The sequence below is a fragment of the Macaca thibetana genome, chromosome 2 (genome assembly GCF_024542745.1).
Source record: "Macaca thibetana thibetana isolate TM-01 chromosome 2, ASM2454274v1, whole genome shotgun sequence".
Classification (NCBI taxonomy): Eukaryota; Metazoa; Chordata; class Mammalia; order Primates; family Cercopithecidae; genus Macaca; species Macaca thibetana.
In genome coordinates this window covers 173,765,362-173,786,256 of record NC_065579.1, presented here as the reverse complement: position 1 = coordinate 173,786,256, position 20,895 = coordinate 173,765,362, and the positions used below count along the sequence as shown (strand labels likewise).

Sequence of the window (20,895 nt, the reverse complement as noted above, 5' to 3'; positions counted from 1 at the left end):
TATCTGTCTGGGCTTCTTTTTTCCTTTTTTTTTGAGATGGAGTCTTGGTCTATCAGCCAGGCTGGAGTGCAGTGGCATTATCTTGGCTCACTGTAACCTCTGCCTCTTGGGTTCAAGCAATTGTGCCTCAGCTCTCAAGTAGGTAGGATTACAAGCACCTGCCACCACACCCGGCTAATTTTTGTATGTTTAGTAGAGATGGGGTTTCACCATGTTGGCCAGGCTGGGTGCGAACTCCTGACCTCCAGTGATCTGCCTGCCTCGGCCTCCGGAAGTGTTGGGATTACAGGTGTGAGCCACTGTGCTCAGTCCTGTCTGGGCTTTCTCAGTTATCATAATTCGAGAAAAGCTGAACTCTTTAGCATTTTTATCTGGTACCAAGCACAACCCCCTACTTTATGGCAGCTACTGAAAGATGTAGTATTTAAGAAGGAAATAATCAATCTCCATAGGAGTTGTCTCCCAAATTCAAATCTCCAAATAATTCAGGATGTATCTTAGTCATTAGATTGGAATGGGCAGTGGAACTAAGATCATTGGCATTGAAGATCTGAAATAGCTGTTTAATTCAATTGGCTATCTTTGACTAAAACTATTTATTTGAACCAGCATCTGAACCTCCAAAACAAGCCTTAAGTGCCAGTACTCAGCTGTTAGGGAACACCTCAGAGAGAAGAATCAATGTCACAAGAGAACATTAGATTGGAATAAGCAATGGGCTAATCCTCCTGCATCTTCTTGAATTCTAGGTAAAGCAGAGTTGCTAAAACTGTGATATGTTTCTTTGCAGGCATGGCTGGGGAGCAGTTTGTTCCTGGAGGGCCCAATCTGATGTTATATGACTATAAACAGGGCCACTGGAACCAACTCCTAGGCTGGCATCATTTCACCATGTATTTCTTCTTTGGGCTGTTTGGTGTGGCAAACATATTATGTTTCACCATCAGTTCACTTCCTGTTTCCTTAACCAAGTTAGTGTTGTCAAATGCCTTATTTGTGGAGGGTAAGTATTAATGAGTATTTTCATGTACCTTTCTCTATTAGTGGGCATTTGTGTAGCCCTTCATATTAATATACCTCTGGCATCTTGTTGCAGCCTTGATTGATAGGGCCATATATTTGGGCCATAATGAAATATTTGGGTGTCCTAGACAGAGTGCCAAAGATCTACGTGCTGTACTGACTCATTTAGTAGAACTGGGCAAACACAATTGTTCAATTGCTATGTTCACATTTCACATCTGTCTCAAAGGACCACTTATGAAGGTTACTCCTCTCTGGGTTGTTCTGAAGATTATCATTTTTTTTTTTTTTTTTACTTTTAACAAATGAAAACTGATCCCAGAGTAATAAAGCATGAATACACTGAAATGAGGCAGCCACGCACAGCAGAACAGCTTTCACTATCTACTAATAGGCTTTTTCATATTGATACAGTAATACTCTGCCATTTCATGACAAGTAGGGTCCAAAAAATGCAGTCACATAAAAAATATGGGGTCCTAAGTTTGGAAAGTTAATTAAAACAATATTTTTTGTTCAGCTGGTCTCCCAGTTACTGTAGGGAGAAAAAAGAAAACAAGCATTTAATGATTTGTTTTCATGTATTACACAGGTAAGAAATAGATTGATTATGGAAATAGATAACCACAAATTGATCAGGAGGCAGTCACTTCCTACTCACCTTACCTCTGGCATCTGAAGATAAGAACTTTTGCCCATACCTCTTGGGAACAAGGGCTGGACAAAAGATGGATGTCAACAACTAATAGCCCAGTTCTCATTATCTCAGGGTGTTACCATATTTTGAACGAACATCTTTTCTCTTTGTCTTCATGAAAAAGATGAAGCTGAAACCTGTCCATAGGATGAAGAAATGCAGTTATTTACTACTTCTTGGGAGCTTCCAGAGCCTGTTGTTATACCTGTCAAAATCCACCCATATGATTTATATATATTTGCCTCCTCCAGTGGACTGAATTGCTTAAGGCAATGCTTTGATTTATTCATCTGGGTGCTCATCTGAATTATTGCACTTGCCGTGCTTACTGTTCTTTGTCCTGCTTAGAAGATGCTTTGAAATATTTTCATCTTACGGAGATTCCAGCATCATCTTAATACTTTTCGTTTGGATAAAGAGGAAAAGATATTCATTCAAAAATATGGTTAACACCCTGAGATAATGAGAATCCATTCATTGAAAATGTCACAATATGTTAGAGAATAAAGGTCAGGGAAAACAAAAAGAGGGTAGATTTCAAAGATTCTATTCTAATGAAGTGGTAATGTCTCCAAAAATGCAGTACTGTGGGAATCAGTGGGCACCTGCTCTTTTGGACAAATGTGTGTATGCGTAAAATTCTGTTTACAGAGAGAGGGCGAGAGAGAAACAGTGGGTGACCCTTGGTTCCACTGAAGAAGACAATCTGTTTTTTCCCCATCAGCTTTTATCTTCTACAACCACACTCATGGCCGGGAAATACTGGACATCTTTGTGCACCAGCTGCTGGTTTTGGTCATCTTTCTGACAGGCCTCGTTGCCTTTCTAGAGTTCCTTGTTCGGAACAATGTACTTCTAGAGCTACTGCGGTCAAGCCTCATTCTGCTTCAGGGGAGCTGGTTCTTTCAGGTGAGTTGGGGTCTCTAGTTAATGTACCTGGACCCTTTGCTTGTAACTTCTCTGTTTATTTGATGAGGCAGTTTGCTCTAGACCCCAGAGACTTCCCTCCAACATACAGCCTGCAGTAAGATCATGGGCCTCTGAGAAGTAATGTTTGACTGTCCCAATAGCCTTGATGGGAGAATTGTCAGAGCAGCTGGGAAGTGGTGCGTGCACATCTTCATCACATACCTGGACATCCATTATGTAGGAACTCTGAGCTGATGCTTTTAGTTAGAAGCAGTTCCTGACACTAAAGCAGCTTATAGTGTAATAAGCTTAAGAAATATATAGAAGGCAGAAAAGAGAGCAAACTATTATTTATTGAGAAATAACTATATGTTGGTTAGTACCAAACTTTTATATATACATTGTTTTATTTTTTCCTTGCAACAGCCTGGAATTCAGGCATTATCATCACCAATTTACAGATAGGAAGACTCAGAGAGACCAAGTCTCATACAATAATGGAGCTAGGATCTAAATTTGGATTCGTCTGACCCGAGGCCCCAGGCTTTTTCCATTTTAAGCTGTTAACTCTTTAACCTTGATGTGTTGTTGAAAGCATGAATTCCAATCAGTGAACATACATTTTATAGAGACTGAGGAATCATAATCCAACATGCATACATATCTGTAAATAAAGTCTAGGATGGAAGATGAATTTTGATTTAATCAGGGGAGACTTCTTAGAAGAGATTTTTAGTCACCAGGGAGCAGAGATTTGGGATAATAAGGTTATTTTAGAGATTTGTATTGCACATGAGGAGTGATAAAAAGCATTGGTAGGGGAGCGGGAGAGAAACATCGTCGTCAAATGGGATAGAAAAGATGTACTATTTAAGCATGTAAGAAAGTGGAGAGGCTGTTGGAGCAAAGGCCAGTAAAGAGGGACTAGATCCAATGGTTATTTTAATGGAAAACTTCATAGAAAAAACTAACAAATACTCTATAATGTGAAGAAGCTGATAATTGGTGAATTTAATTATGTAAAATGTTATATAAAACACTTTATATATCTTGCTGTGTCTTGTGTATCTTGTCTGCTCCTGACACATAACAATGACAGATAAAGTAAAATAAAATAAATAAAATAATAGAAATAGAAATAGAAAAAATAGAAAATTGGAAAGAAAATGTTAAAAAGAAATTTAAACAATAAAGTAGAAAACACTAACTGCAATGAAGCAAAACAAACAAAAAGAGGCCAAAGAAACTTGTGCGCTGGATGCAGAGCAAGAGTCAAGCTGAGCCCGCAGGCCCAGAGCACACGGTGACGGTTGGTTTTTTTGGCTCCAGTGAAACTAAGAGAAAGTAAAAGGACTCCTTTCAAGGTGGAGGATGAAACCAGGCTTTTGGGACTCTTTGATTGCGTTTTTTATATATTCTATATTCCCAGTGGTTTTTCATCTGATTGATCTCTCACTTTCTAATAGAAGTCTGTTGAAGTTTTATATTACAGGTCTGGATTTGTCCATTTCTTCTTATGTTAATTTTTTGCTTTGTTGTAAGGCTGTTTTCTGCTTCTCTCTCTCTTTTTTTTTTAGTCTTTTTTTGAGTTAGATGCTGATCTCATTTATTTTCGATCTTTCTTGGTTTAAAATAAATGCATTTAAACAAATACATTTGCACGCTGCTAGAGCTGCCTTCCGTAAAATTTGATGTGTTAGTTTGTAGTTTTTCAATGTGTTGATGTAGTTTTCACTGTTGGGTAATTTTGAATGTTATTTCCATGTGCTTCTCTCTTTAATTTATGAGTTATTTAGGAGTATACTTTTAAGGTTCCAAAAATATTCTTTTTTTCTTATTATTTATTTCTAATGTAATTGTTTTATGGTCAGGGAATGTGTTCTCTTTGTAATGTGTTGAGACTTCCTTTGGAACATGGCCCGATGTCAGTGGTTGTAAATGATCCAGGTAGTCAAAAGGAAAGTATATCCTCTTTGTTTGGTTTAGGAGTCCTCATATATTTACTAGATCAAGTTTGTTAAAAGGCTAAACATTCAAATAAAGAAAGGCAGGACAAGAGGGGAAACCCAAAGAGAACAGAATTATAAACATAAGAGCAGAATGAATGAAATTAATTAGTGTTCAGTTAATAATGACTACTGTCTAGGATCTGAAGGAGGAAGCTGTGGGTTATACCTCAACTGGGAATAGGTTGGCTTAGTGTTGCCCCTTTTGGCAGATAAATGTTTTCATATTTCCCCCAAAAGCTTTTCTAAGGAAGAGATTAATGCCTTTGGGCATAAATCCACGATTATTTAGAAAATTTTTCATCTACCAATATGTCTAGACTAGACTGTTTCCTTTTTTCCTGGTGGTCAGCCTGAATAATGTCTGCAGCCTTAAAGAAAAATGAACATTTAATACCAATGCAAACACACACACTGGCAGGAAATGAAGGTTTAGCCATAGTGACCCTCCCACTACTGTACTCCTCTGAAACAAAAATGTCTAGAAACTTAGGTGAATTTATTATGCTTCCAGTTGATAAGTGTGGTATATGAATGTTTACGGCAAAATGCTGTCTTAAGCTAACAATATTATGTCATGACTTGCTTTTCACCATATTGCCATATTTTTTTCTCACTACTTCTTAATGTATGGTTAATATGTTAATACTCGTGCATGAACTGTGTATAGAGGGATTAGATAAAACACCCACCTAGACTCTTGGAACCATAAGTATGGAGATGTGAACTGAAGGAAACAAATACTCAGACTGGCCACTTTTTTATCACACACATATAAATGATTGGGTAATACGTAAATGGAGAGGGAATTTCCCTTCCAACTTATTAGCAACGTTTTCTTTCCTGAACCACATCACAGTCAAAAATGTTTTCTCAATAACCTAGCCACATCATGCACTTTAAAAAAGAAAAAAGAAAAAAGAAAAAAGTCCTGCAAGCCCCTTTATTCCATGAATCATGTTTTCCCTGTGTGTCTGTGTGGGAGAATATTTCAAAAGCTCGTTTTGCACCTTCTCATTCCCAAGCTCCCTCCAGTCATCCTCACCGCCCAGGTGCGGGGACAATCAGGGAATGAGGAAGGTGCTCCTGCTTCTTCTTATTTTGGACAGTTGCTTCCACTGCATCTCCCAGCTCCATTGATCCCCCCAGGGATTCCTCCCGTGACTGCACAGATCCTGAGCCCAAATGAAAGCTCAGCCTTTGTTTTGCCTTTATGAAGGACAAAAGTTCATTTTTAAATGACAAAAAGGCCCAACTAAGCAGTAATGGTTTGAGGTCTGATGCGGCAGCAGATCAAACATTTGCTTAGGCTTTTAGTGTTGAAAGAAATGATTGGATAATCAGATAACAACAGGAAATTCAGACTTCGCTGTAGGAAATCAGCCCCAGGCTTATTGCCTATTAGAGAAGATAATTATTTACACTTGAAATGTGATACCAATGAAGCTTAAACTAGTCTAAACTAGTCGAAACCAGATGTTCAGGAATGGCATACAAGTTGTAGCAAGAAAAACTTTTTTTTGCAGGTTGAGGTTTTTTTGGAATTTTATATAAGGAAACAAGACGACAAATAAAAGTGAAGTTTCTGTATTTAAAGGAGGATTTAATGAGTTGTGGCAGTTTCTAGCTTTAGTTTGGGGTTTCGGCTTTCCTAATTTATTTGTGTTTGGCCTCGAATGACTATGGGATGTTTCTATGGCTTTCACTGTAGTCACATCAGTTAACTCTGTTGAGTGGCTTCAGTCAAATCTTTAGCTTTCAGCATTAGGCTCTGAGGGTGCTAAAGAGATTGGCGATGAGAGGGGCTCCAAGTTTCTCTTCTCCTGATGTAAACAGCCAAAAGTTTGGTAGAATTAATGATGCCTAATGGAGGTGACTTGAGATTTTATTTTGGAAGCTCCAAAAAGCAATTACGAATATCGCATGTAGTGACAAGTCCCTGGGCCCGCAGTTTAGACCAACCTGAATCTGAATGCTAGCTTTACCACACTAATTACATGAATCACCATAGATAATATGTTCCGTGCCGTTTCTGTATTAATGGAAATATTAATAATATCTCATGGGGTTATTGGGAAAAATATATGTTATAACTTGACAATGCATGCTGCCCTGAGGAGAGGACTGCTAATTCCAGAGGAAGGGGAGCAGAGGAAGCTTCCAGAAGAAGATGAAAGATGGAAGTGAGTCACCAATGTGTCTAGGCTTAAGGTTTAGGGCAAGTAATATTTTTGCTTATTTGAAGTCAACCGCTGTATTAGTTTCCTAGAGCTGTAATAACAGATCCCTAGAAATTGGGTGACTTATAAGAGAAATTTATTCTTTTACTCTTCTGGAGAACAGAAATCTGAAATTAAGGTGTTGGCAGAGTTGGTTTTCTCTTGGGGTCCAGAGGGAGAATCAGTCCCATGCTGATCTCCTAGCCAACTGCCAGCCATCCTTGGCATTCCTTGGCTTGTGGCAGCAAGACTTCATTCTCTGCCTTTATTATCACAAGATATTCTTCCTGTATTTCTTTGTTTTCCTATGTCTTCACATGGCCTTCTTATAAGGATGCCAGTCTTTGGGTTTAGAGCCAACTCTAATCCAGTATGACTTCACCTTAACTAGATCACATCTGCAAAGACTCTGTGTCCAAATACAATCACGTTCAGAGATACTGGGAGTTAGGACTTCAACATATTGGAGGACACAATTTAACCCACTACAAATGCTGACCCTTTTCTCTGGGAGCTGGAGCAGGTCACTTCCCAACCTGGGGTGGGCAGCTCATGTGGATGGCCTTGGAGGAATGTTGGCAGGACTGTGGGTGGGATCTGGAGGGCTAGTCCATAGCTCTTAACACTCACCTTCCCTAAAATTCCCCTTTCTGCACAGAATTTTTCTCTCAATTTCCATGAATTCGTTATAAGAGGAAGGCATGAGACCCCAGTTTAGATAACTGGGCCTTTGAACTGGGAGTTGACCATGTGACTTGATTTTTTTCTCTTGTCATTCCAAACAGTGAGCATAGAGGACCTAGAAATTCTTGCTTTCTTCCAGGGGCTTCAGGGACCTGGGCTCTGGTCACTTTGGCTCCCACAGTGAGCTTTCCTAGCAGTATATAAAAGGGGTATTGCAAAACACTGATCTGTCCAAAGCAACAGTCCAACCAGCAGGGTGGCATTTTCCACCTGCAGTTTCTGAGTACTGTGAGCTCATACCTCTAACTTAATGACTGATGTATCTTCTGCCACAGATGTTGACACCTCTTGCCTTTAGAATATATCCATGTTCTAATGCAGACGCCCCAGCCCTTGGTGGGTGAGGCACAGAGGCAGTGACGCAAACGTTTTTGCAGCTGTTTGGGGATGGAGGGGCAGGGGCGTGCATTACTTAATTTTCCTATCTATAAAATAGACAATAAATGCATTCTGTCTCCCGGGATATAAAGAAGGGAAAGAGGAAATTATTGTAAAGTACCTTGCTAATTTCAACTAATAAGATATTTTGGGAAAATGTATGACTCTGACATTGGTTGACAAATGAAATGCATTGGGCCAGGACAAAAATAGAAAACCTTGGTTGGATCGCTCCACTTGGTCAGGAAGGTAAACTGAATGACACATCAATGGAGACTACATGCTTCCACTCATGTTTGCCATTTAGGAATACAGGCCTAATGTTGCCAGATCTATTTTTACAAAAAAATGCTGAGAATGCAAACTTTTGTGTAATGTTTCCTAATTGGGAACTAAAGCAAATTATTATTATTATTATTATTATTGAGACGAATTCTCACTCTGTGGCCCAGGCTGTGGGCTAGGAGTGCAGTGGCGTGATCTCAGCTCACTGCTGCCTCCGCCTCCCAAGTTCAAGCGATTCTCCTGCCTCAGTCTCCCAAGGGCTGGGATTATAGGCATGTGCCACCAGGCCTAGCTAATTTTTTGTATTCTTAGTAGAAATAGGGTTTCACTGTGTTGCCCAGGCTGGTCTCAAACTCTTGACTTTAGGTGATCCACCTGCCTTAGCCTCCCAAAGTGCTGGGATTACCGGCATGAGCCACCACACCCGGCCACAAATTATTGTTTTAAATATGCAGGCCAGACAAAGCGTGTCTGGGAATTAGAGATGTAGCTCAAGGGTCAACGGTCTGTCATTTATGTTTTAATGGTAATATAGTGCCATGTCCTCATGGAACCACCTTCCATCTCAGTACTGATTGTTCAAACCATATCAGAACTGCAGAGATGACTCAAACTGGTCTTGTTATCCAGGCCACTGTCCTTCATATTGCCCCATATGGAAAGGCTATATGGTGAAAAGAGTATGGAGTGGGAGAAGGAACATGGAGTTTTTGGAGCCAGAAACTACTGGTTTGGATCCCTACCGTAGTCATTCAGCCATTTCATAATACTGGGGGAAGTTATTGAAGTCCTTGAGTTCCAATCTTTTCCTATGACATACAAGGATGATGATGTCTTCTTCTTGAGGTTGTTTCAAGGACTAAGAATTATTGTGACATTTATGTACATGAGTGAGGATAAAATGACAAGCACATGGCGGTACCACCATCTATCAGACAGTAGATAGTCTAGATATTTTATGTAATCAGAATCATAATACATGTGAACTTTTGTGTCTGCCTTCTTTTTACTTAGTATAATTTTTTTCAAGTTTCATCCATGTTGTTGCCTATACTTCATTCCTTTTATGGTTGATTGATAGTGCATTGTATGAGTATACCGCATTTTGCTTATCCATCATCAGTTTTTGAATATTTGGGTTGTTTTCATCTTTTGACTATTATTAATAGTTCTGCTATGAACATTCGTATACAAGTTTTGTTTGGATACCTATTTTCAATTCTTTTGGGTAGAAGTGGAATTGACAGGTCATATGGAATTCTGTATTTAACTTCCTGAGGAAGTGCAAAACTGTTACCACAGTAGCTGCAGAATTTTATCCCAATGAAAAATTAGATAGATAGATAAATGGATGAATGTATTTCAGGTTTCTAAAACTACATGAAATTCAAAACTAAGATAATATCATGGATAATCCTACAAATGTCTGCCATATACTGGCTATGTGTCAGTTACAGTGCTTAGGCATTTCCTTGCAATGGCCCTTTTTGAGGATATATTATTATCCTCATTTTAATGTCTTATTATCCTCATTATCCAGATAATCAGGATTATCCATTTTATATTCCATCAGCAATATATAAGGATTTCAATTTCTCCATATCCTCACCAATATTTGTTATTATTATTATTATTGCCAGCCTAATGAATAAAAAATGGTATCTCATTGTGGTTTTGATTTGCATTCCCCTGATAAACAATGATATCAATAATCTATTCATGTGCTTATTGATCATTCGTATATTTTCTTTGGGGAAATGTTTCTTGAAGTCCTTTGCCCTTTAAAATTTTTTTTGTTGAGTTTTAGGAATTCTTTTTATATTCTTGATATAATCTCTTATCAGATATATGATTTGCAAATATTTTCTCTCATTCTGAGTCGTCTTTTCATTTTCTTAATAGTGTCCTTTGAAACACAAAAGTTAATTTTGATGAAGTCCAATTTTTCTGTTTTTTCTTTGGTTGATGGTGCTTTTGGTGTCATAGCTTTAAAAAATCAACAAATTGCAAGTGATAAAGCTTTCTCCCTGTTTTCTTCTAGGAATTTTGTGGTTTTAGCTCTCATATTTAGGTCTTTAACCCATTTTGAGTTAATTTTATATATGAGTTAATTTTATATATGAGGTAAGGGTCCAAATTCATTCTTTTGCATATAATACCCAGTTATCTCAGCACCATTTGTTGAAGAGACTGTTCTTTCCCCATTGAATGGCTTTGGCACTCTTGTCAAAAACCAGTTGACCATAGGCATATGAGTTTATTTCTGGACTCTCAATTTTATTTCATTGATCTAAATGTTTATCACTATGCCAGTACCACACTGTTGTTTTGATTACTGTAGTTCTGTAGTATTGAAGTCCTCCAGCTTTCTTTTTTAAGGTTGTTTTGGTTATTCTGGATCCCTTGCAATTCCATATGAATTATGGGATCAGCTTTTCCCATTTCTGCAAAAAAAAAAAAAAAAAAAGAAGAAGAACATTGGAATTTTGATGGCAATTGCATTGAATCTGTAGATTGCTTTGGGTGGTATTGCCATCTCAAAAATATTAAGCTTTCAGTCTATGAATATGAGATAGCTTTCTATTTATTTGGGTCTTCTTTGATTTCTTTCAACAATGTTATGCAGATTTTGGTGTACAAGTCTTAAACCTCCTTGATCAAATTTATTCTTAAAGTGTTTTATTCTTTTTAATGCTATTGTAGGTGGAACTGTTTTCTTTCTTTCTTTTTTAGATGGAGTCTCACTCTGTCACCCAGGCTGGAGTGCAGTGCTCTATCTCAGCTCACTGCAAGCTCCGCCTCCCGGGTTCACGCCATTCCTCTGCCTCAGCCTCCCGAGTAGCTGGGACTACAGGCGCCCGCCACCAAGCCTGGCTAATTTTTTGTTGTATTTTTAGTGGAGACGGGGTTTCACTGTGTTAGCCAGGATGGTCTGGATCTCCTGACCTCGTGATCCGCTCACCTCGGCCTCCCAAAGTGCTGGAATTACAGGCGTGAGCCACCACGCCTGGCCAGAACTGTTCTTAATTTTATTTTTGAGTTCATTGCTTTTGTGTAGAAATACAACTGTTTTGTATACTGATTTTGTATCCTGCTATTATGCTGAACTCATTTATTAGCCCTAATAGTTTTTTTGTGGATTCTTTAGGAATTTCTCTATATAAGATCATGTCATCTGTGAATGTAGATATTTTTGCCTCTTTCTTTCTAGTGTGGATGCCTTTTATTTTTCTTCATGGCTTAATTGCTCTAGCTAAATCTTAGCTTAGTTGCTCTAGCTAGATTTTCAGTACAACATTGAATAGAAGTGTGAAAGCAGACATCAACGTCTCGTTCCTGATATTAGGGGGAAAGATTTCAGTCTTTTAGCATTAAATATAATGTTAACTGTGGGCATTTATTTATTTTAGAACCTTTTTGTACTCCCAATTTTGAAATAACAGAATGAAACTGCACCACGTAGAAACCGAAAACATTCTCTTAAAGTTCAGACATTCCTAGCGAGATGACTGTTTATATTTTGAAAACTGATCATTAAATGTCCTTTTAAAATTTTTATGAAAATATGACATATTAGAGACTCTCTATATTACTAAAACAGGTAGCAAAACCTGATGTTTTATCGATTACATCTTAGATAATTGGAGTTAACTTAGTTATTTACCTTGGAAGCAAGCATTTTGAAATGCACCATTTTTGGGAATGTGGTTGGTTATTTTAATATGTGCTTTTTGTTCTAAATTACAGATTGGATTTGTCCTGTATCCCCCCAGTGGAGGTCCTGCATGGGATCTGGTGGATCATGAAAATATTTTGTTTCTTACCATATGCTTTTGTTGGCATTATGCAATAACCATTGTCATCGTTGGAATGAATTATGCTTTCATCACCTGGTAAGTTAGCGATTTCTGTTCATGGAAGTTCTGTTCCTTGGTATGTGATTATCAAGACTCAGTGGTATTGAATTGAAAATTCAAAAGGGGATTTCATTCCTTATCATCCCATAAGACAGGGTAGCATAGCAGAATATTATCTGCAAACACAAAAATTCTCAGTAAAAAGAATAAATGCTGGTTTGAAGTTGGAGTCACTCAATAGTGCCTCGGCTGTGCGTCTGATGCTCGCATTACCCTTCATCACACTCCTCTGTGCCTCCATGTCTCCATGTATGCTATTTCCTCTTCTCTCTTCTGAATGGTCTCCCTCACCCTGCACTGCCTATAGTGAGTCCTCCATTTACCCATGTGTAGATACTTCAATTATAGCACTTCTTAAGTTTCGAGTCCTTTTTTGACCAACTTGTGTCTGTTCCATTAAATGTAGGTGTCTGCCTAATTTGACATTGACTAATATTTCTAAAAGTCAGATTCAGTTGAATACATTTTTTATAAGAACCCCAGTATACTGTTTCGTAAGTGGGCAAGGAGCAGTAGAACAGAGTTATAAGAACACATATTTTTAGCTCCACTATTTATCAACTGTATGACTTTGGGCCAATTACTTAACCACATTAAGTACTAGTTTTATTGTTTGTAAAATGGGGAAATAATAAGACCTAAATGAGATCGAGTATTTAAGCTTAGGACATAATAAGAGCTCAATAAATATTATTGTGTTGTTGTTCTTTCTCTTGTTATTCTTCTCCTCCTTCTCCTCTTCTTTATTCCTCTTTGGTATAAAAAAAAATGAATGTGATATGGACCCTACCCATGAGGAATTTTTAGTCTTATAATTAGGACTAAATTAGGGAGATGCACAACGAAAATACAGTGCAATAAACAGAAGTAGTAGAAGAACAAAGCACTCTTGGAATTCAGGGGAGGCCTCTTTACAATTGACAGTGAAGCTGCAGCTTGAAGAATGAGCAGGAATAGAAAGGGGTGATCACAGTTCCTTTCTCTAAGGTAGTTAATGCCGAACCACAATTGGTTTGGCTGATCTCAATGACCAGGCATGAAGGCTCCAGCACCTAATCCTTCAGACTTCAGTGCTGATTGAAATGTTCTGTATCTACAATGTCTAATATGGTAGTCACTAGCTATTGAGCACTTAAAATGTGGCTCGTGCCACATTAATTTTATTAATTTAAATATCCATCTATGTGTGGATAGTGGCTACCGTATTGGACACTACACATCTAGCAGGTTCTCTGATTCCTAAAATGCAGTAGCTACTGCTAGGCCCAGTGAGGTCCCAGTTAGAACCAACTTTCCACTCTTCTCTTTAGACATGGGCCCCAAGTCACCCCTCCTGCTCTGTGCTTCTTTGTGCGTCATTGCCGAAGCAGCTCTCGTGCTGAGGCACTGAGTGAAGAAATGATTCCTTTGTCTAGCTCTCAGCTGTCTCTGGTCAGCTGCAGGTCAGCCCACTTTGATCTATAGTTGCTTCCTTCTAGAGGTCTAAGTGCTTTGGGTACTAGGAAATTCCACCTTCTCATTCATTAGTCCCATTCAGTTCCTCCAAAGCATGTGCATGTGCTCCTTGTCAAGGCTGGCTCTGCCATTGAGTGAAACGTGGCTTCTCCCCTGTTGTTCTAGGCTGACTGCTGGGCCTCATCTCCTTAGGGGCTGGAAAGCCTTCAAGATCAGTGCCAGCATCCAAGGAAATGCTCTTCCTCATGTCAGCTCCCCTCCAGAGCCAAAAGAAGACTACTGTCTCTTCCTGTTTCAAAAACCTTCAGACCCCTAATGGGCCTCTTATCCACTTATAGTACTCTGGAAACCGGACACTCCATTTTTTACTTTCCAACCTTCCCCTCTACCCCCAACACATATTATCCTAATCTTTCTGACCACGCAGTTCCCTCCACCTGGCATGTTCACATTAAATGCGCGTCTCTTCTGTGAAACCTTCTGTGATGACTCTAGCTCTTGCTCATCTCCCCTGAAGAGTTTTTACAGCCCGTCATCTCCACCATGCATTTTAACAATTGGGATCTCTCTTGTGATGTTCACCATTAGCTCATGTGGGTTAGTCTTATCTACTGGCTAGATTGTGTCTCCTGGAGTATGAGACCCTTTCCGTAGTGCCCACACCTCCTGGCACACTGCCAAACGCATAGTAGAGTCTCAGTAAACCCTTGTTTGCTGTTTAATAGGTAATAGATCTATGTTGTAGAGCTATTTAAATACAGGCTTCATTTTTTTTGAAATCATGTTTTATATGCTTTTCAGTTTTGTTCTCATATTGCTCTTGAAAAGATAAGACCAAGGGTTAAATTTTCTGATATATTTTGATAAAAACTTAAGCAATAGCTTAAGTTAGTTCCACAGAAGTATTTCAAAAATCCCTCTCAGAGCACAAGAAAAGCCATTACATATTGATACAGGCAGGCCAGACCTTCATCAGAAAAACTGTGGCAAAAAACAAGGGTAAAGATGCAGGTAGACTGGTGAAGTTTTTCATTTGTGAAGAATGATATTGATGATTTGGCTTATCAAATGTGTTTGCATATTCCTATGTATTTCTGGGAGTTAACTATGCTTTATTGATATGGTCACAGCACAATGCCTTTATAACAATGATGCATAGGAAAAGCTTTGCCTAGTTCTTATGACATACTCTTTCTCACATCAGACAAGTGGAGAGCCTGCTGAGCTTCAGCTGCTAATCAGTGTCACATCTTCCAGTGTCAAAAATTATAATCCCTGCTTCCCCCAGGCCTATGGATTCTCTTTGTTTTGTTTTGTTTTTTAATTTTTTTTTTGAGATGGAGTCTCTCTCTGTCGCCTAGACTGGAGTGCAGTGGCATGATCTCAGCTCACTGCCACCTCCATCACCCAGACTCAGGAGATTCTCCTGCCTCAACCTCCTGAGTAGCTGGGATTACAAGCATGTGCCACCATGGCCAGCTAATTTTGTATTTTTAGTAGAGATGGAGTTTTGCCATGTTGGCCAGGCTGTTCTCAAACTCTTGGCCTCAGGCGATCTGTCCGCCTTGCCTCCCAAAGTGCTGGGATTATAGGCGTGAGCCACCACACCCAGCCCAGATTCTCTTAAACTATGAAAACAGTCACCATGATGGAGGGTACTTCTTTGAGCTTCTTAATTCATCACGGCAGAGGCATCATGTGCAGCTGAACAGCTTGTCCCCTGCGCAAAAGATTCCCCTGGAAGGGGCCAGTAGTAGGAAGTAGGGGCTAAATTTAGCCCAGACTTGACATGGGCCTTGACTTGGGCTGCCAACCCTAGAGGAGGGCTTCATGCACTTCCTTTATATGATATAGCACCTGTTTGCAACACACAGTAAGATGTGGCTTTAATGGAGAAACTCAACTGAGCTTGGTTTCATCCGGGTTGCCACAGCCCAGCGATTCTCTTAATTGTTTTAGAAATTATCAAAGTTGGCTGGGCACAGTGGCTCATGCCTATGATCCGAGCACTTTGGGAGGCTGAGGCAGGCAGATCACTTGAGTTCAGGAGTTTGAGACCAGCCTGACCAACATGGTGAAACCTCTTGTCTACTAAAAATATAAAAAAATTGGCCGGGCGTGGTGGCTCATGCCTGTAATCCCAGCACTTTGGGAGCCCAAGGCAGGTGGATCACGAGGTCAGGAGTTCAAGATCAGCCTGGTCAAGATGGTGAAACCCCATATCTATTAAAAATACAAAAAAAAAAAAAAAATTAGCTGGCCGTGGTGGTGAGTGCCTGTAATCCCAGCTAATCAGACTATGAGGCAGAGAATTGCTTGAACCCGGGAGGGAGAGGTTGCAGTGAGCTGAGATCGCACCACTGCACTCTAGCCTCCAGCCTGGGCGACACAACAAAAATCTGTCTCAAAAAAAAAAAAAAAATTAGCTGGGTGTGGTGGTACATGCCTCTAATTCCAGCTACTGAGGAGGCTGAGGTAGGAGGATTGCTTGAACCCGGGAGGCGGAGGTTGCAGTGAGCCAAGATTGTGCCACTGCCCTCCAGCCTGGATGACAGAGCAAGACTCTGTCTCATTAAAAAAAAAAAAAAAAAAAAAAAAAAAGAAAAGAAAAAGAAAAAATGAAAAAGAATAATCAAAGTTGTCTTCTGATGCCTAATTAAACAATGATGCAATACACTGGAAAGCCACATTGTATCTGTTTACTTATACCCTGCTTTAATCTACAAAAATGTTCAGGCAACTCCAAAGCCAAATAAAAGTAATTTTCCTTTTTGGGTTGCCTTCCCCAGTTGCCCAAATAATCTAGACATTGTGGTATATAGGTGCATATTGCTCTGGCTTTCTATTTTAAACACTGTCTCACTTGAGATGCTTTTCTTTCTCCTCAGGTTGGTTAAATCTAGACTTAAGAGGCTCTGCTCCTCAGAAGTTGGACTTCTGAAAAATGCTGAACGAGAACAAGAATCAGAAGAAGAAATGTGACTTTGATGAGCTTCCAGTTTTTCTAGAGAAACCTTTTCTTTTTTTACATTGTCTTTGTTCTTGGTTTTGTTTCTTGATCTTTTAGTTGGAGAACAGCTGGCTAAGGATGACTCTCAGTGTACTGTTTGTATTTCCAATTTGGTTGAAGTATTTGAATTTAAATATTTTATTTTTAGCTTTGAAAATGTTTTGGGTGATACTTTCATTTTGCACATCATGCATATCATGGTATTCAGGGGCTAGAGTGACTTTTTTCCAGATTATCTAAAGTTGGATGCCCACACTATGAAAAAAAAAATTTTGTTTTATTTGCCTTATAGATATGCTCAAGGTTACTGAGCTTACTACTATTTGTAACTCCTTGACCATGGAATTATACTTGTTTATCTTGTTGCTGCGATGAGAAATAAATGAATGTACGTATTTTGGTGCAGACACCTGAAATCTTTGTTTTTGTTATTTACTATACTCCTCCTTTATATCATGCAGAAGAAGCTGCAGGACACAGAAATTCTTTTTCGTGAGATATCACTATAGCACCTAAGTCCTCCACAGGGAATGTAGGCCAGAAGTCTTCCTGGGGTGTGTGATCTTTTAGAGAAGATAAAAGGCATGATCTCTAGGACACATGGTTGCAAAGCCATGAGAGACTGGGAAAGGAGGACTGGGGTGTTGTCCATAAGAGGAAAAAGTCATCATGCACCATAGCGTGGCCACCATGCCATCCCCTCTGTTACAATAGATGAAAGGTTAAAACAAGGAAAAGCCTTTATGGAATGCTTGGGTAAAAAGTCAGAACCCCTTACCTAGTCTGTGACCTAAGTAGCCCCCCAGTGGAGAGTCAAGAAATCTTGTTTCTGATTCTGGCTCTACCATTAACCAGGCTTTAGATCTCTGGCAATCACCATGTACTTTTCTCTAAAGTAAGGAATTGAATTGAATGAACCATGGAGCTCTTCTGGTCGTCACACTTTATGAATCTAGAAATGGAAACATGTGGAAAGCTGTTAGGTTGGTGCAAAAGTAATTGTGGTTATTGCCATTGAAAAGCAATGTCTTTTCTTCAATGTCAACCTAATAATTTAGTACAATGTTCGTTACAAAGACCTATATTTGCTGTGAGAGAAAAGGAAGGAGGATTGCACGAATCCTTGAGGGATGACCCAAACCTGGAGGAAAGGAGGCAGCCTTGTGCACAGCTGGAGCTGAAGTGTGGTCAACTAAGTTCTGAAGTCTCCCTAGCTTCCCAGAAGCGCTGGCAAGTCCAGAAGGCTGCCTAGTCTCATACGTGTCCCAGTGACATTGAAGAGTCAGGTGAGCAGATTCTTCAGGCCCCAGAACTGGACACATTCATTTTGTCACTTAAGTTTGAAAAGAGCAGATGTGAGTGTCTAAAGGTTTGTCTTGAATAATGCCATGAACCTTAGGATGTTTCTGGCATATGAAAACGCCCACATGCCACAGTCCTTGGGAGTCATGGCATTATGTCCCATATATGTCTTATCTCTCAGGGCTGTTTGCTAGACCCACAAGATTCTATGATTTTGACAAGCTTGGGTTTCAAAGGCGTGAGTGAGCGAGTGATCAGCAGCAGTTACGTGAAGCTGGCATCACTGGTATCTAGGCCTGAGCAGAAACACCAGGAATAATTAACATGAACCAGATTAAGCCTGGAAATTTGAAAACTTATAAGTGCAAATAGTCTACAGTCTTTGTGAGAGAGCAGAAATTTCCACTCCTGTAGTCTGCACACAGAGATTACAAGTAAAATCAACTCAGCGAGTTCTCAAAGGAGGAATATTTGGTTCAGGGCTACGTCCATACTCTAGGGCTATCTGCCTCTAATGAGCATACATTGGAACACTATCATGACAACTTTATAGCTACATTATTGGATTTGTAGTTTATGACTCACATTTTTATGGAATGACATGAAAAATTAGCAAACTGTGAACTTGAGCCAAAATGAGACAGTCATATTTTCTTCACTCGTGCTAGGAAGCCTTAGATCAATAAGTACAATTTGTAAAGGTTTTGGTTTATAAAAAAGTATGTTTCAGTAAATGTTCTGAAACCGTGAAAAATATTTTATAACAAAAATATGAAAGGTTTTCAGCTCTAGATCATGGGATGAGAAAAATTAGTTTCAGGCTACACTTAACCCCTGGGTACTAATGGAATCAACCATCCAGTGAATATTTATTAAGCAATTACCATGTGCCAAGCAGTGTTCAATAAACTGGGAATACAGTGGTACTCTATAGCAATACTTAAGCCAAAGTCCCAGTCTTCATCAAGCTTACATTCCCATGGGATGTAATTGACAGTCAATAACAAAGTCAACAAATAAGTTTTATAATTTGAGGCAATAACAAGTTATATGAAGAAAAATAAAGCTGGGAAGGAGAATAAAGAATGGCGGGGTGCTTTTGTGGCTTACGTATGATTTGTTTGTCTCCTTCAAGTCTCATGTTGAAATTTGGTCATCAGTGTTAGAGGTGGGGCCTAGTGGGAGGCGTTTAGGCCATGGGGGTGGATCCTCATGAATGGCATGGTGCCATCCTCTTAGTTTGCACTCTTTCAGTTCCCCAGAGAGTTTTCCTGAGAGCTGGTGTTGAAAAGGACTGGGCACCTCCCTTTCCTCTCTTGCTTCCTGTCTCACCATGTGATCTCTGCACATGCCAGCCCCCCTTCCCCTTCCACTGTGAGTAGAAGCAGCTGGAGCTCCTCACCAGAAGCTGATGCTGGTGCCATGCTTCCTATACAGCCTGCTGAACAGTGAGCCAAATAAACATCTTTTCTTATAAATTACCCAGCCTCGTGTATTCCTTTATAGCAACGCAACAGGCTAAGACAGATGGGGGAAAGCACCACTCTCCTGAGGGTGGTCCTTTCCCAGAGGTGCTCCTCTGACTGCCCTGGGGAAAATAGCCCCTGACCGTCTGCACATCCCTCTCTATCATTATCAGGCATTATAGTGTTTATATATTTCCAAAGCCTTTAGCTCTGAAAGGAAAACCTTATCAAAGAAGAGATGGGGATGGAGGTTTACTCCCTTACTTTATATTTGTATTTTGTCTCCATTCTTCCAAAAACCTAGGATCTCAATTCCTGAGCTTTTGCCAAACTTTCTTGGAGTATCCTGTGCTTCATTTGTCATAACCAAAGTGGAGAAAACCTTTACATAAATCAGTGTTTGATTTCTAGTGCAGGTGTTAATGTAGGAAAGACTGAAGGACGTTTTATAAAGCACACAAAACCCTGTGGATGGAAAGCCTCTGCGGCTGTATACACAGACAAGTGAAGGGTGGGGACTGATTATTAAGCAATATCAACTTTGGCTATTGATGTGATACCAACTCCTTAGTGATTTCTGTAATTCTCCAATCTCCTTTGCTTGGGAAGCTGCAACCTCTGATTGCACTAACTTCCAGCTTATTGTTGAAATGGGAGGCTTGGTCGTGGTACACTCCTCATCATTTTGTTTCTAGAGAAGCTCACTAATAAAGGATGTATTAATTGTATCTTGGATGTGGATTGATAAGGTGAAGCAAAAGTCAATGTATGCTATGGGAACAATAAAAATAAACACTGAGAAGTGGGAAATTCTCCCAAAATACAAGAAAACGATAGATTAAAAGTATGAAAGAAAAGTTAATACACATGAAGAATACATCTAGAAATTCTATATTCTGTTTCATATGCATTCCAGGTAGAGAAAATTGAGAGAATAGAGGATAGGCATGAAATAATACAAGAGAATATCCCTTAATGGCAAGGAAGAGAGATGTTTGCTTTAAGCTTGGAAGGGTGTTTCGAGAGATTTGCAGTGGATAGAGTGGATTTCTGGTAATAAAAATTTAAAAGCTTAATCCTGTCTTATATTTTTAGGTTCAATTTGTGAATTTGTTATTCTAAGTCTAGCAAATTTTAACACTCATTTTAAAGGAGTCTTTAATGTTTGAACATAATCTTAAATAATTAGATTTCCCTTTAAGCATTTTATTTTATTTTATTTTGTGGGAGACTGGAGTTTTATTATTACTCATATCAGTCTCCCTGAGTATTCAGGTATCAGAGTTTTTAAAGACAACTTGGTGGGCAAGGAGAAGCCACCAAGGAGTGCTGATTGGTCAGGTCAGAGGTGAAATCATAGGGAGTTGAAACTGTCTTCTTGTGCTGAGTCAGTTCCCAGATTGGGGGCCACAAGATCAGATGAGCCAGTTTATCAATGTGGGTGGTACCAGCTGATCCATCAAGTGCAGGGTCTGCAAAATATC

The 20,895-nt window shown here is 39.4% G+C and overlaps 1 protein-coding gene across 1 annotated transcript in view; it reads left to right on the top strand.

Moving 5' to 3' along the window:
* TMEM45A (transmembrane protein 45A) overlaps positions 1-17,050 on the top strand; it is a 76,207-nt gene extending 59,157 nt beyond the window's left edge. The window contains exons 4-7 of the mRNA XM_050782096.1: positions 791-1,003; positions 2,445-2,629; positions 12,009-12,154; positions 16,522-17,050. Coding sequence (XP_050638053.1) covers positions 791-1,003; positions 2,445-2,629; positions 12,009-12,154; positions 16,522-16,615 — 638 coding nt within the window. The 3' untranslated portion in view covers positions 16,616-17,050. The remainder of the gene's footprint in view (positions 1-790; positions 1,004-2,444; positions 2,630-12,008; positions 12,155-16,521) is intronic.
* Positions 17,051-20,895: the final 3,845 nt, after the last annotated feature.